At 46.4% G+C, this 17,542-nt stretch overlaps 1 protein-coding gene across 6 annotated transcripts in view; it reads left to right on the top strand.

Annotated features, from left to right (window-relative positions):
• sox5 (SRY-box transcription factor 5) overlaps positions 1–17,542 on the top strand; it is a 220,911-nt gene that overhangs the window by 148,359 nt on the left and 55,010 nt on the right. For all 6 annotated transcript variants that reach the window (XM_076721791.1, XM_076721790.1, XM_076721793.1 and 3 more), the window contains one exon: positions 2,752–2,971. In XM_076721791.1, coding sequence (XP_076577906.1) covers positions 2,752–2,971 — 220 coding nt within the window. The remainder of the gene's footprint in view (positions 1–2,751; positions 2,972–17,542) is intronic.

Here is a 17,542-nt window from a genome sequence, read left to right as displayed (position 1 = left end):
ACACACATAAATAATGTCATGGGCCCTAATTTACCAGGTCTTTGAAGAAGCCACAGCTCCCCGCTAATTCCCTTTGATTGGGAAATGACCTTCATTGTTGGACGCAGTGAGATGACATCTCCCTGGCAGATTTTCGACAGGGCAAGGAGATCCGACAACCCCTCTCTCCCCCCCCCCCGACTCCACCCCCCCGACCCCCACCCCATCTCTTCTCCAATATTCTTGTTCTGTTTGTTTTGTTTGCGCGACATCTTTCTCGAAAAGAAAGAGTGCGGCTGTTTTAAGTAGGCGCTGGATTAGATAAATGGGATGTGACAGGTGTGACCGCTGCCTTCAAGATGCATGCCTTCCCCTCTTTCTGTCTCTCTCTCTCTCTTTCTTTCTCCACATATCTCTGTCAACTCTCTCTCTCTCTTTCTTTGATTTCCTCTAATAACATCGCCGCTCTCTCTTTCGCCTTTCGCTCTGTCCATCTTTCTTTGACTTCTACCCACTTGCACTCCTTCTCTTCCTCTTGTCTCCTTACATTTGCATGCCGCGCCACCACTGATGCAACTCGTAATCACAAAGCCGCTCATTTGAAGTCTAAATTTCCCTAATCTGAAGAACAGGAGAGGGTGAAGGAGGAAATGAAGCGACAAAGAGAGACGGGAGCAGGTCGAGCCTTCGCTTGGTCCGCTGGTGAGGCGAGAAGAGTTAAGTCTTTCAGTGCTTGAAGATCACAAGACACTTTCCCAGCGCAGCACAGCCCACAGCCAGCGTGTTAGAAGCCTCGTCACTCCATCATACGCTGTATATACGACTGTTACAGCCATATCATTGCCGTCAAACTGTCCCCTGTTACAATGCAGCCACAAGAATGCCGAGGAGAGAATTAGTGAATTATTGAGCGTGCTCACTTATTCAGAGTGTGGAAACACACAGAGCCAGGGAGAGTCAGTGAAGTGTAGAAAACAGCAAGTGATAATGGTCTGCTGTACCTCTCAGACAGTGTTAGGCCACTGACAATGAAAGCATCGTCTCTGCCTGGACTTATTCTCTCGATAGAGCACAGAGGAACGATTCGAGACTTTGTCTTGAGTTGTCCTCTTCTGCTCAAATGGATGCTTTCATAATAAGACGCCTAAAGGAGAGAAAAGGATAGAATCTGCCGTCACGTGGGGGCCTAGCTGACTTCATCATGGACTGTGATCTCAGTATTAAGTTCCACTTCCACCAACAGCCTGTGAGTTAATGATTATAAAACTGTCTCCACCTTAATACACCATAATGTCATTAATACCGCTGGAATGTCCCTCTGTCTGTCCCTCTGTCTCTGGCCGTCTCCCACACATGCACACCCACACACAGACAAACAGAGGTACTGGATATGTGTGCCATTGCCCCAGGTGGCACGCTCCATATTGTAGTGGGATTAGCCAAAGATTAACCCTGTGGACCATTGACCCTCCTGTCTTCAAAGGGCCAAGCTGACAGACTGGCAGCCTGATTGACTGACTGATTCATTGTAATTAAAGAATACAACGCGTACGTCAACACACCTGTGCGTGCATGCGGAAGGACACTGTACACGTCCACGTGGCTGTCGATGCATTTAGAGCATGCGTACGGTACGTGCGCTCATCCGCCCGTGTATGTGTGGCAAAGAGATGTTCTCCGTTGAAGCTGACACCGTCCTCCTTCTCAGTGTCACTCTTAATTGGGCTTAGCCGGCATTAAGTCTATCATGCGGGCTAGCCAAACAAACACTGGTTTTATTGGGTCAAAGATTAAGATGCTACAAGTTGCTTACCATTCAGTTGCTGTCGGGAGGTTTTTTCCTACTGTTTATTCACCCGACTTTACCAAACTTATCACATAAAAGAAACTTAAAGGTCCCCTCTGGACAAGTTTTAAGGAAGTTCAAACATCCAAGAGAACAATGGGCAAAATACAGTTTTTAGTGGAGGGGGGCCTTTAATTGACCAAAACAAAATCAATTGTGTGAAAGTTTTTTTTGATTTCTGAAGGTCGTTATACTTGTCATGTTAAAGACTGTAAAGTTTAGGCACAAGACAGTGGGATAATTATTCATCATGACAGCTTGGCAAAAGGCACAGAGCCTTACAGTGAGCTGTATATATTATATTTTGTAGCTGCCATGCTGATTGTTGTTTTTTCAGCCCTTTCATGAATTTATGGAAATGATTTGACACCGCTCCAAAGCTTTGTTTTTTGAAAAGGAATCCACTTTTTTTTTTTTTGTGATTTGACGGAGTTGCATCCTCAGCATTAATTGTCAGGAATCTTTGGACAAAAGTAGCGCAGCGCTGAAACTTGCTTGGGATTCGGTACAGTAGTGTTGGACGTCCCTCAAAGCCAAGCTGTTGAAGGCTTTGTAATGAAGAGTTAGTGTGACTCTGAGAGTGCGCGGAGTCTTTTGCTGTTGTTTCATGTGCTCGTTCTGTCAAGTACCTCCAAGTCAGTCAAATGCAGATTCCAGAGGATGTGAGAGAGAGAGAAGAAGAAGAAGTATGCCCTAACTTGAGATAACTGGCCAGGGATGACAGTTGGTTGCATTGAGCTATGAGAAGGGGAGATGGAGAGAATAAAGAGAGCAAGGGAAGGAGAGATGGATGGAGATAATGAGTGGGTCTCTGCCAGCTCCTCCCCCACCTCCTCCTTGCGTCTTTTCTCCCCACAGTTTGCTTATTTATTAAAATTGAGGTAATTTTTAAATCTAATAATTTTCCCTCTCCTCCTTCCCTCCAGGAGCAGGACGGCACTAAGGGGAGCTCTCTGAGCCCTTACCCCCAGCACAATGCTACCTCACCGGGCAAAGAGGAGGGCGGCGGCGGCCGGCCTTGCAGTGACGGGGGCTCGGCCACGGGTACCTTGGGGACCCCCGAGAGACGCAAGGGCAGCCTGGCAGACGTGGTGGACACACTGAAGCAACGCAAGATGGAGGAGCTGATCAAGAACGAGCCAGAAGGTCAGTGATGAAAGAGGACGCTTGTGCGGCCAGATGTGTGATCTGCAACTCCCCACCATCTCTCTGGCTCCGCGCCGGCCTTTTATCACACTCTGTTGTCCTCTCTCTCTTCTTCTGTCTTTCTGTCTTGCTTTCTCTACAGCTTTATCAGCCCCTCTCTCTCTCTCTCCCTCTCCCTCTGTTATTAACCCATACACATTCAGATGAGAAGCGAGCCTTTGTTTTTCCAGCACGCAGACAGACAGCATCAGCTGTTTGGGCCTATTGTCCACCATGCTTTGCATATTTATCACAACCTGACAAATAAGATGTGTGTGTATGTGTGTGTGTCGTGCTTGCTCGAGTGTATGGAAAGCCTCCAGACATACTTGGATATCTTAACAACAAATGTTTCTCGGCTTTTATTTCAAGGGAGGGACACTCAGATTAAAATTTCTTTCAACTGAGGGTTAAATACAACTTATCACCTTTCCTACTACCTTTGCAACTTTTGGCATGATGCTCCCACCATCCTCAGATAAAGATTTCAAGCACTGCTGAAGAGATGTAACCAGATTTTTGCCAAAGGCTACATAGCTTAGCTCGATTAGGCCCCACATTTCTTTGTCAAGTTTAGCCTTGGGCTAACAGTTGGAGTAAGAGATAAAATTAGCCCGTGGCCAACTCTAATTTCTATTGGGCAGATAAATGGGGGCTTAAGTCACTATGAAATGCATGTCATGGTGATAATGTGATAAGGAGATTACCAACAGGTGTCCATCTGATGGGATAATATAAAAACATTGTGCTTTATTGGTGGAGATGTCTTTCATGTGGTACACCGGGAGGTCAGTTTCAACAGGTACCTGAAGCTGGTAGGGATTCACCATCTTGACTAAGGGCACTTAAGCAGAGCAGATCAGAGGTCTTCAGGGGTCCACAATGTTGGATCCAGTCCATAAAGTATCTATGGTAAACCTACGTCAACCCAACCTGCATAAATAGATTTTTTTTTTTTTTTTTTTTTAAAGTGACCTGAGCACAGTCGGACCCAACCCAAATAGACCTTGGGGTAATTGGACCCAATCCAAAATGCGATCAAGCTGAACAGCTAATAGAGAGACGGCATCAACACTGGCAGCAGGCTTCAATTAACACGCAACAGGATGATAACAGTGTCCTATGAGTGAATAAAGTCATTAAAACTAATTCCAAAAACAATCTGTTCATATGCTTCAGAGACTGATTTGTAGAAATAATTCAAAGTCCGGGTTTCACTTCCTGCCCCAACAATTACACATTCTGTGAAAAGACATATCATAATCGTTTAACCAGTTTAATGTTTGTGATTGAACTTCCAGTTCATGTAATAGCATATGTTTTGATACAGGTTACTGATTTCATAGAATACTTTTTCCTTTGACGTGCGGCCGTTACTGCTTCATGTCGTGGTCGTGAAACACAGGAGATTTTTTTTTTTCTTGCTCCACTATTTACTGTAACTTAAACTGTACACCCACTGCTATATTCACAGTTTTACTTCTAGCCTTACTCTGCTATACAAGTCCATTTGGATCCACTTAAGTATTAGACACATTAACAAACAGACCCGAGACCTGTGGCAATAAAACAAGACCCTCTCTGACCCGATTAGACTTAATTGGCACCAGGTCCGGTTCAGGTCCGAGGTCGGGTCTTGTTTCCTCAGAACGCAGTGGACCTGTGAAGACCTTTCAAAGCAGATGCATGCTCTAACAACCACTAGATCTTCTTCTACCCACCCATATTTTCCTTTTAGCTTCTAAATCCACCACTGCTGTGCGCTAAGATTTCTTTTCAAACATCTCTGAATGCAGTGTGCTGCCCCGTGCCCCAAAGTTGAAAGAGCAGTGCAGCAGTGCAGTGTGTATTTGTCTTTTAAGTGTAGGTGTTCATGTGTCCGTGTGTGTTTGTGTTCAACAGGCTTTCATTTCAAGCTGAGATGTGCTAACCTTATTTTCCAAGCCTTTCTGTAAGGTTTTCAAAGCGGCCGAGACTGCTGGTCAGCTCTCGCCGCCTGGTTGTTTTTATTCCAGTCAATAGAGAGGCCTGTTGTGGCACATTTAACACACACACACACACAAAAAAAAGGAGCGAGAGAGAAAGGGAAAAAAAAACTGGGCTGTTTTTTGAGCTGAGCTGTAATTGAGGTGTGTTTTGGGTTGTTCGCTGCTTCACTAGACCTCATGAACTGGCTGCAGAGGGAAAAAAAAACAACAATAATGGATCTTTATGAGTCAGCCAGCGCAGAGAGGTAGGAAGAGACAGGGAGAAGGTAAGACAGAAGGAGGAAGAGCAGCAGAGAGGAGTGAAGGAGAGAAAGAGCCATGTCTTCACAGACCCCATTAGCAGAGTGCCACGGTGGTGCGGCATCCAAACCAACCCGGAGCATTATCTGCCCTACGTTTAAATGAAACGCGCGAACAAAAGGCCCCAGCGCCTCCAGACCCATCACACACACATGCACATGCACACACACACACAAACCCAGGCCAAGCAAGAGAGAATGGAAGAAAGAGTAAAGGAAGAAAAGGGATGCTGAGAAAAGATGAAGAGAGGCAGAGGCTTTTGAGGAGGGGGGGGGGGGGGGCGGGGGCGGTATTGAGCGCGAGATAGAAATCCCTTTTCTGTGCCCGGCTAGCTATTGTTTGGCTGTGTGGCTCACAAAGGCCATTAGCAGCAAACAGCAGGTTGGGATGAAAATTTAATGAAGGCTTTAATCATTATGAAAGGCCTGGAATATTACTGCTCTCTCTGTCCCTCTCCCTCTCCCTCTCCCTCTCTCTCTTCTCCCTTACACACACGCTCACACACTGCTTCCAGCTGGATCAATGACACACACACACACACACACACACACACACACACACACACACACACATTTAGAGTATAGGAACATTAACACCAGGAGGGATGTGAACAAGGGGCCAAAGACATGAAATGGGTCAGAAAACGATAAACATCTCGATTCAGAATGAGAAGCTCGACTTAACGAAGGCACGCTCTGAGCGAGACATCACGCGCACACAGACAGTCGCACGCGCACGCACACACATATGGCTCAAGTTTGGAAGATGTAGTTTGGTGTCTGTGGCTAGTGTTGCTCTACTTAGGCTAGATGAATGGAGAGTGGTAGATACTAGGTCAGTGTGTGTATGTGTGTGTGCTGTTTAAGCCGTTGGGAACATGTATACTTGTGTATGTGTATTTGCATATGTATTTGTGACAGAATGTGCACGTGTGTGTGTGTGTGTGTTTTATAAGGAGGATTGCATTTGGCTGCATTCTTGCAAGGTGTGTGTGTTGGCCTCTAATAAATGACTAGCCGTGTTGTCCCCCATGGCCTGGCCCAACCATGCTCCACCGCTCTCCTGCTCTCTCCATTCATCTCCTGTCTTACTCCACCGGCCACCTGCTACCCTGGAGATACACACTCACTCTCACACACGCCGCTACATATATGTGCAGATGCGCACACGAACCGCACAGCCGCCTCCTGTAATGATTTCTTCAGGAGCGACAGGGAGGAAGAGCCAAGATAAGAATGCCACGACACTGCCTTGAGTGTATGCGTGCGTGCGCGTGTGTGTCTTGGAGAGGCGGCCGGGCGAGATGCTCGTGCTGGAGTGTGTGTGTGTGTCATTACGTGGAATAATGAGAGCAGAGCGCGGAACATCGCGGGAGGCGCGGGGTCGAGAGGAGAGACGGTGCTAAACCCCAAGAGAGATGGCTGCACAAGTGCGCACACACCTGTGTCATTGAAAACACACACACACACACACACACACACCTGGACAGCTCCCTTGGACTTGCCATTTAACCCCCTGCGACCCCTGTGCCACAGAGCAAAGCCTGGTAATAATCTATTAGCCCGGCAGTGTGAAAACAGACATGCACCAGATGGATGGATAGATGCACAGATAGATAGATAGATAGATAAGACACTGCAAAATGAAAGAGAAGAAAAATGAGGGGAATTAAAAGGAGGGGAAACATCACTAAATGGGGCACAGATGTTCCTCTCGGCCCCTGGAGTGGTGCCTCCTCTGCCCTGGACTTTCACCAGACACTCAGCCTCATTCCTCCTCTCCTCTCCTCTTGCTCCTTCCCTCGCTCTATGGCAGCTTCGACTGTAAGTGGCTCACATTAAGTGCCAGCTGAGCTCCATCGCTGGACCCGTCTGTTGACCCTCTGCTACCCAGCTACAGCTACCCGTCGCTGGGGCTCCGCGGCCTCTGGGACTTTTTATGTTGTCTCTCCTTCCAGCGTAACCACTGCTGTAAACGGGATTCAGCGCAGAGTAGACCTTTAGAAGCTGCGTTTGACCCAAAATGACGCGAGCCGTTGAGGGGCAGTGTGCAGAGAGAAAACGCCTTTAAATTGCATTTTTTTGACAAATGAAGTTCTTTGCTGCTTATTTCAATACAGCAGCCAAATCCGTCAGTATCGCTCGGATTTCACTTCACACTTCACTTCCTGTGAGAAAAAAAACGATGATAGAAATTTGTATTGATTCAGCAGCAGTTCAAGATGCATTAATGTCAACGTGGCTTCGTTTTTAATGCCTGATTTTAACAATGCCTATGTCCTACCCTAAAACAGGAGAGTAGAGAAACAGAACAAATTGCCCACTTTCTTGTAAACTGACATTCAGTTTGACAAAATGATTGCTATTAATACATAAGACATAACGCAGTGCTATAAACAACTTTGCACTGCGCTCCATTGTGTGGCTTTGACGGTCACTCGCCTCTCCTGGCAGTGACGTCGTCTGGGTCAACAAATGGCAACATTCTTGTTGTTTTTCTGAGCCAGGGTGCAGCTCTGGGGTCAGACCCTGGCCTCTATACTTTACGGCCTTGATCTGGACACACGTGTGGGGAAACAAGAGACACACTCATGTGCACACATACACACACTCGCGCACGGTGTGCAGGTTTACAACCGTGCCGGCAACCTCAAGGTCAACCAGAATGGTGTTTTTATGGCTGAGTGTACTCGCTGCTTCAAGGCACTGGTTTCCATACTGAAAATGCCAACTCAATGACAGATGTCACACAGCACACACACACACACACACACACACACACGCTCACACATGCACGCACAGCACTTCATCTATTTTCAAGGCAGGGAGGGAATCCAGGGCTTGCTTTTAGAGAGCACTGAGGCATTTTATAGGACAGCACTTAAGCAAGGCCATTGTGCCACACAAGCACACAGTGGCCGGAGCTCCCTCACGCCTCCGTACACTCCAATGGGTGACAATGGGAAGGGCGGATACATTCTGCCAAGACGAAGGAAAGAGAGAAAGAAAGGGAGGGGAAAAAAGAGCTGGAGAAGTGGAGGGATCGAGGCAGTCTCTCGTTCATCCGTCCATCAGTCCACCCCCTCCTTCACTTTGCTTAATCCCTCCACTGCTCCGCTATCTGGGGGGTTTTGTCAAACACACACACAGATGCACACACACTCTAAACATCAACAATGGCATATACAACCCTTGCAAGTCATCACATGGACCTGTGACCAGATCCCTAAGGGGAATTTGTGGACTTTCAGCATATAGAATATAAGCATATACATTATGTACACACACACACATACAGCAGAGGGTTCACACCCTCAGCGTGGGAGCGGGCGACTGTCTTTATGTGATTTCCACCCTTTGTCGGTAATTAGTTAGTTGTATAAATTAACGTGAAGTGCAGCAGGACTCTCCCAGCACATTCTTCTCGCGCTGGGAAAAAGAAGGCGACTGAAACGAAACAGAAGGCGAGGTTGAAAGAGAGAATTGTTGTTTTTTTGGGGGGGGGGTTCTTTTTTTTCAGTTCACTACAAACGAAAAGAGAAAGTTCAGGCGAGTGAGAAAAAGCAAGATTTTGTCCTGTTAGCCAATTAAAAGCCCCTAAATAAAGAGAAATTGACATCGTGCTCATGAGACTAACTCTGCCTTGAACCTCTTTCTAAGGAAATTTGAACTTTCTGTGTTGTTTCTTCATGCTACGCCTCCTCTCCGGTGAAATTCAGACATTTTCTGCTCGGAGAGATCACAACATTGAGAAAGAAACGGCATCCTTTTGCGCAAATAAAACTCACTTTGAAGCATGGCGGAGAGCTCACGCTTCAAGTTGCTTATCTAAGAAAACCAGTTCCTTTTTTATTTATGATTCTCTCCAATTATCCAAGTGTCATTGTGTCACTTCGCCGTCGTTTGCAGTAGATGGGAGAAAAATCATCACGGACATGGCTCACAATTCAAATCGAGTCAATTCGGGGCTTTTTTTTTTTTTTTTCTTTTTTCCTTTTGTGGCATGAGAAACAGGCAACGTCATGGGGCGAACCTGAGGCCTATTGTGGGGCCGGCCATTGTTGGCTCGATGAAAGGCGCATTCAAGTCACTTTTCTTATTGAATTGTTTTGCGTCTGCTTTTCAACGTGACATTCTCTTCCCAGCCTTGCACGAGACAATCAGTGGGGATGAAACTCCTTTCTACCATTCTTCCCAGTCCAGATGAGCGATATTAAGGAGATGAATAATGTGTGTGTGTGTGTGTGTGTGTGTGTGTGTGTGTGTGTGTGTGTGTGTGTGTGTGTGTGTGTGTGTGTGTGTGTTTGGGGGAAAAGCAGTGCCCCAGCTTTTGTCCAATACAGGAGCATAAAGGGGCTTATAGAGAGGAGAGAGGGTCCTGCGGTTTTCCTGATGGTGTGTGTGTGTCTGTGTGTGTTATTGGCCTCCCGGCGTGGCATTAAGTTAAGGACAAAGGCCTGAGGTTCATGAATCAGCCAGGGCTTCCATAGCTTAGTTATTGTGACCTACCCACACTTTGACTGTCCTACAGTACGCTGTGTGTATGCGCATGCGTGTATTGGTGTTGGTACCTGGTGATGGGGCGGGGGGGCTGTGTTTGTGCATTTCCTGTGTGGCATACGCATCATATGAATATGTTTGGGTGTGTCTAAGTGTGTGTTTGTGTGAGTCAGACTGTCACACATAAAGGCCTTTCTGTCACTGACTCCCAAATATTAGACAGGCCCCAGTGTTTTGGCACCCCCTCCATTCACTTCCATTCAGCACCATGTCCCATGACCAAATCAGTGGAATCCATGATTTATCTATTCAGCTTGCTCATAAACTCGCTTCATTTGCACGCCCTGTTGTTTTTTCTTCCTTTTCTGTGATTTTCCTTTCTCGGTCTTTTTTCCCATTCCCATGGAGAGACAGAGGAATGTTTTTATGCTGCAAAATGGCTGCAAGATGAATGACTTTGTGTAAAGTGCACCGACTTTCATTTGTCCCTCAATTACGTTATCAAAAGGATATGAAATGCAGCTGAGAAATCTGAAAACTTTTCACTGAGGCACTTAAGCAACAAAAACACTCTGAGAAACACTGTGGAAAAAGGAATTACTGCTTGGAGTTCAACCAGTTTTCAAAAGGCCAGATGACTGCACCCTCAAACAGTTTCACTTTGTAAGAAGAATCCTTTGCAGTTAGCAGATAAGTTCATCGATCTTCCATTAAGTAGTTTACTGACATACCAGCAGTTACTTTGTGAGTAGGTGGATGCTGCATTTTGAAATTAAATGCTTGATTTTTCATCTTGACATTGTGCCATAGCAAGATATAAAAACCTATTGCTTTGCTGCAAGCTTTCCAGACATTTCTATTAGCATGCAAATATTTTAGTGAGTGTGCATGAAGCCATTTCTAAGTTAACTTTGAATAAAGGACGAAATTGGTGGAAGTTGCTCGTGACTTTTAATAACACTGATCTTTTTCTTAGCTCCTCATTGCAGGGTCAATAAGAACAATTGGTAGTGCGCGGTTTTTACGGGTCCATAATTTTCTTATACTTCTGGAGGAAGTCTCACAGAGAACTATGTAATTTGATCCTAATCATGGGAAAATCGAGACAAAGTTCTAAAACAGTCATTTTAGTCGGAGTTTAGTGAGCCGTGTTGAGCAGCTTTTGAAGCATTTGTTTCCATTGGAGAAAATGTGTCAAACCTCATCCATTATTCATTGACATTTGAAACATTATTCCTTAAACACACAGAAATGTATGCTTGCCTGTGGACACATTTCACATTTTCGCACGTTCGGCTGACCTTCTGTGGACCAGCTTAAACACTTTTTAAGTTAGTTAGTTTCCATGAATCAATACTCACAGGGGAACCAGAGACCAGTACAGACAATAGAGCTTCAAAGATGATTTTTGAATTAGTAAAATCTAAGCAAATCAAGCGGGCTGATAAAACTGTGACACCAGGCACAGCAAGATAATCGCATTCAAGCTAATTTCTTGGCACTTCAGATGAAAGTGAGATTGACTTTTCCTATTGTGATGCATATGTGCATGTGCAGTACGTATATTCTGGATGCATGCATGCATTTGCTTATGTGCCCCACACCGTAGGTGCGCAACTACACTTTGATGGCACCATATAAGCTTCCTGTAGGCTATAATGTACTTTAAATAGACTTTAAGTAAAATCTGTTAGAGCTTATTAGCTGTGACTGTTTTTGCAAGAGAGTCAGTGTGTGTGTACAGTATGTATGTACGTATGTAGTGTATGCGTAGGCAAGTCAGCACAGTATATGCCTTTAATGCCACATACTGCATACTGTATATGTGATAGAAACTGCACCCCATTTCCCCCTGTGTAATCCATGTAGGCTTGTGTACAATCTGCTTAGCACAATTTTACATCTCAGCTCCAACTCTCATGTGAAAGCATCAGAGCTGTAGTCCCCTGTCACCCATGTCAGCAGCGTCCAGTGCAGGATTTAAGGCCTGACGTGGATGTAAGGGGGCTTTAACAGCCTGAGTGGAGGCGTGGGACTTGTGTGTATCACTGCATAGCTCTCTGTACATGACAACTGCAATAAAAACATGCATGTACAGTACGTCGCCCCACTCATGATGATGAACGCACCAGCCTGCCTGACCTGGCTGAGGAGCCACAGCTACCCATGGTGCATCAGGGATAGCGAATGGACGCGTGCCAGCGGTCCACGTAATCGCCACCCACGGGCCACCCATACTGTTTCCGCTTCCTCTTGCATGACAGATATCAAGGTGGTGCACACGCTGTTGTGTAGCTTTAGCGCTACAGTCACCCAGAGCGCAACAAGTCAGTCAGCTAGTTACTCAGTCACTCCATCTTTCAATATGTCGGCCAGTCAGCTCGCAAAGAAGCCTGTCCTACAGAGCGCCAGCGAGCTTGCCAAGACGTCAGCCACTCAGTTTCTCCGTCTTCTAGCTACTCAGACATGAATTCAGTCAGCTAGAGAGCCAGTCACTCAGCCGCTCCGTCAGCCAGTCACTGTGTCAGTCTTTGAAGCCATGGGGTCTATATTAATTAACCCTTGGCTGCCTGGTCAGAGGGCGGCTCCCGCAGATGAAGTGGCTGTGTCTGTGTTGTCAGCCTCAGGGGTCACGACCCTGAGCCCACATCGCAGCCCGGCCTTATATGAGCCAGATGTTGGGAGACAAGCATCCCCCGTCAGCCCCTCTCCGCCTCCCCACCCCTTCACTCCCGCTGCATTCTTTTCCTTCGCTGCTGCTTGGCCAGCAGAACGGCCATCACCAGCCACTCATGTCAGAGCTCTGACTCTGCTCCTCTGGATGGATCGCTGCTGTACTTCTCTGTCCGCCCTCCCCCATCCCTCCTCTCTCCAGCCGTCGTTCTCTCTCTCTCTCCCTGTGGGATCTCTCTATCCATCCATTCACCTCTCCCCTCCCTTCCCTCTGTTTTCACCCCTCCCTCCTCGTTTGGCCCACTGCCCCTTTCCGCTTCGCTCAGGGGAAAGAGTGCCGTGTGTGTGTTGCCTGGCAGCGTGCCCGCTCTCATCGTTCTCCCTCCCCTCCTTCTCTCCTACCTCATCCTTCCCTCCTCTTTCTTTCCTCCCTCTCATCCCATGCTTTCCATCCTTGCCCTATCCTCGCTTCTATTTCTCCTCTCTGCCACCTTCCCTCCATACTTCCCCTCCTACCTCCCTTTGTCACCGTCGCTCTCTCCACCTGCTTCTAATCACTCCCCCTCCATCTCTTTCACTCCCTGCCTCCATTCATACTTCGCTCTCCGTCTCCCCCTCCCTCCCCCCTCCCTCCCTCGTCTCCTCCTCGGCTGGGCTCAGGAGCAGTGAACAGGTGTTGTCTCCTTTTGATTTGGGTGCGTTCGGATTAATGCTGTCAGCTCAGCTGTTAAAACAACTGCCACCGCCAGATGCCAGTCAGTTTGGGGCTGGAGCTGTCACCTACACACACGCACACACATTCAAACATCCAAACATACGCACACTCAGACGCAAGCGTGCACACACAGGGTGACGTGCACATGTGCACACACGCAAACACGGGGCCTCTTGGCTCATTGTAATACCGACAAAGCAAATCAGCTGCTGTACGCCAGTCTTGTCTGTAACCAGGTGTGTGTTTCTGTAGCGTTTCCAAAACATCACAGTCAGTGGCTATAAAAGGGGCATTATGACATGATACTACAGTAATCATTAATACATAGTCAGAGTTGCTATACACTCACTTAGACGACTAGAGTCCATATTTAAAGGGGCCAAATGAAAGACCCTGTTGAGTTGCATCATGGGCAATGTAGGATCCATTTTTTCGGGCTCTACTACGGTCAAAACTTTTGTGGAAATCACAATTCATAGACCCTGAAGTTCAAAATCACTGACATTTGATCAACATACCAAAATTTAGCATGAACTCATCTTTTTACCCTTCCAGAGCAACTTAGTGACCTACAGACTGAGCATACAGTATACAGTGCAGGTCAAAAGGATAATAAGCTTCTTGTACCACAAAGTCCTTTACAGCCTCATTTGTTAAAAATCTGTTTTTCTTACAATGATCAACTGCTTCCCTCATTGAAGTACAATAAAAACTAGGTTCTTATTGATTTTTTGTGTAATAGACAATGATGGATTTGCTTCTGTATTCAGTGAGCAATCCTTCAATAAGCCTTGTTTATATTAGCTTGGTCTGTAACCGACTTTGCTGCTGCTGAAAGCCTCCATTCCTGAACAACGCATGATTTCTACCCCTGCACCTTCACCCTCTGTCCCTCCCTGCTCCGACACACTCACTCGTTCCTCTCTGTCCTCCAAAGCATCCATCCTGCCCTGTCTGTAGTCAGCGCACACACACAGACGTACATACACACCTGTCACCTGCTTCATTTTAAAGTGTTCCCATAAAACTTCAACCTTCATGATCTGTGTGTGTGTGTGTGTGTTTGTGTGTCTGCATGCGTCACCATTATTTTGGCACAGACTCCCTTCCTACGCTCGCAGCCCTTTTCCGCCCGACCGTTTTCTTAAATTTAGAATGCGAATGCCTGTTGTTGAAATTTGTGAGTAAAATGATGATTAACTATGAATATCAATGATCTGCGGTGTGTAAGTGGTGTGTAACAGTGCTATTTAAGGCTGCTTCAGATGTGGGTGGAGTTGCAGGCTTCCTGTCTGTGTGTGTGTGTGTCAGATGGTGGGTAGTGGGCTTCACAGTGTTGATGATGCTATCTGGGTTCATTTTATACACTAAGACATTCATAGACACGAAGCATCGGGGGAAACATTCCATTCTATCTTTATCTCTATCCCTCTTGGTCGCGCTCTCTCTCTCTCCCGCACCCCCCCCCCCCCTCAAATTGAACTCATGTACTCATATTTGTTTGCAAGCTTCACACTAGACAGTCTTGTGATGCTGGATCAAGGAGCCATCCACACTAAGACACTGGACACTTGTTTGTTAAGTCATGTCGGTTTGTCTGACACACTCTTACACCCAAAAAAGCACACACCCAACACACTCTCGAACATAGAGCCCTCTGTCTAGCCCCCCACCCGGTGTCAGCTTACTATGTGAAAACACAGGCGGGTGCAGGCCGCCAGCCGAACTGGATTTCGCCCCAGTTAACTGCAGATCACGCCCTCCTCGTCCGTTTTTTTTTTTTTTTTTTGGTTTGTTCGATTACGCTAACGAGGTTATGGCCAAGGTTATCCGACCCCACTGTAGTCTCCAGTCTCTTCTGAGCCAGACGTTGTTAAGACAATTAGCCCACTCAAACAGTCATGGATGTCTTGTCGGAGGAATGGTGGGAGGAGGAGGAGGAGGAGGAGGAGGAGGAGGAGGAGGAGGAGGAGGAGGACGGGAGGGTCAAAGAGCGACAGGACCGTTCAGGAGGAAAAGAAGTAGTGATGCATGGAACTGTGCCTGAGTGGAGCTGAAATCCAAAAAATGTGTGATATTTATCTATTAATTTATCTATTCGACATACATGTAACTGAATTGACACAGTTAACCTGCTCTGATAAAGATATATCAATAGAAAAGCTGAGCATGATTTGATAAAAAAAACGTCCTAAGCATTCACTACTTACTGTATACTATAAATATTTCCAGTGTTGTGAGCATTTATGTTTTAATTAGTGTTTTGGTAGAAATGCAAATCAAATTTAGACTTAGAAAATACTGAATTAGAATGTGCTGACTGCACTTTTGGGCTGTTTTGAGCTCCACTTGGCACCTCTCCACTCAGTTAAAGCCATTTTGATCTTGAATCTGTATGACTAACCAGTAAGTGGGCATGTAACAGCATTTTTCAAAGCGTTTATATACTCTACACGACTGCTGGCCACTAAATGACAAATGTTGGGGAGCTCACAAGAGACAGAAATTTAAGCAGCAACGGCCGAGATATCCTGACTCCTCAGTCCTAAAAACACTCGATCCTACATATCCCATAATGCACTCTCTCTCGGTAGCATCTCAAGTCCAGGCCGAAATAACCCTGACAACATCACTGTTACATCATCGGGGTTACTTTTTCAAACTTTCCCTATTTACACAGTCTGTGTTATTCCTTGTTACAGGTAATCTGAATTTAAGGTGTAAAATGGGTGAAATGCCCCTTTAAGCCTGCTTTTATCAGGTAGTGTTTCTGTTTTATTGATAAAATAGACGTTTTAGAGCAAAAAGCTTAATTCATTGTCACTGCAGTTCTTTCACCATCATTTAATTTCTTCCCTTCCTATTTGTTGGCCACAGATGGCTAAATGATCTAATGTGACCTAACCAGCAGCATCAGCCGTTATTGACGAGGGAAATCTCGTTAACCAATCAAACTTTTTTTTTTTTTTTTGTCTTTGCCTGAAAGCGATGTGATCTCGCCAGGAAAATAGGGGAGTAGAAAAAGATTTACAGGCGGAGACGTCGACAAATAATTGGAGCACAATGGCTCGCAAGGCTCCAACAGGTCAGGCACACAAACACACATGCTAGTCAGCAGAGCATTCCAGTGCTGTTTGGACTGTTGTTGCCATTGGTCTAATGGTTCTCACATGTCTGTCGCACTATCTTTGAGCAGCACACAGGACAATGTGGGCTATTCTTAAGACTTTACAACGCGCTCTGTCTCAGGCCGATCAACGCACAGATGGAACAAACATTCACACATAGAGAAGAAGGACAAAAAGAGACAGAGACGGATATCAAGACTCAAACAGACGCATAAACAGAGGGAGAAGTGTGTGCGTGTGTGTCTGTTTGTGCTTGTCAACAGCGTCCGCGTTAACTGGAATAGGCGGGTCCCGCCTCCGCCGTCCGGCGAAGCAAAGCCACTCTAAAGCCAAGCCAACTGTCAATCAAACAGCCAAACACGGGGCCAAAACTATGATAGCATCAGAAATAACAGTCTTTACCCATCAGTCTCACATGCACAAACACACACACACACACGCACACACACACACAGAGACAAGCGGAGGGGAGGTTAAAGTCACAGCTCAGCCTTGTTTGAATAGGCTTCCAACATGCAAAGCAACATTACTGTGTCAGGAGTGTCTTGCTGTTCTGTCTGTCTCTCTGTCATCGCTTTGACAGGCAGACGAAAAATGTCACGACTCACGAGAGAAGACGCTGCACTCTGTGTGTGTGTGCGTGTGCGCGCGCGTTCTCCGTCTGTGTCTCCCGTAGTTAATGCGCGGGTCCGTTCCCCTCCTGTACGCAGCAGACCCGATGCACAATGTCTTCTTTTGTTGTCACGTTAAAGTGATGCAATAAAGCTGTGCAGTGACAAGGACGGCCCGGGGGCTGCTGCGGTGACAGAGACATCGAGCGTGTGTGCGTGCGCGTGCACGACTGTGTGTGTGTGGAGTGGAGACAAGAGCACTGAAGAGGGGTTATTGCCACGAGACAGATTGCAAGTGTCATTTTCCATTACTGCAGCCCGAGCCACTGTGTACGACACACATACGCACACACAGTTACACACCGATACACATGCCTTGGCCTACTTCAGCAGGATGCTTTTGACAGGGGAGATGTGCATGCATTAAGAGAGCGCCGGCCTTGATTGTTTAACCCTCTCCTCACTCTGACATCAGGTTAAGAAAGCAGAATTTGCAGACATGCTTTTTTTGGTGGGGTTTTTTTTTTTGGCTTGTCCGATTGGTTGATTCTCTGGCCGTTGATTAAATCAGAGTTTTCCATGGAAGTTTAGATTTCAAGAGTCGGCAAATTACATTTG

Source organism: Chaetodon auriga, chromosome 22 (assembly GCF_051107435.1).
Source record: "Chaetodon auriga isolate fChaAug3 chromosome 22, fChaAug3.hap1, whole genome shotgun sequence".
Lineage (NCBI taxonomy): Eukaryota > Metazoa > Chordata > Actinopteri > Chaetodontiformes > Chaetodontidae > Chaetodon > Chaetodon auriga.
Note: the sequence above shows the minus strand (reverse complement) of the source record. Positions and strands in the feature narration are given on the sequence as shown.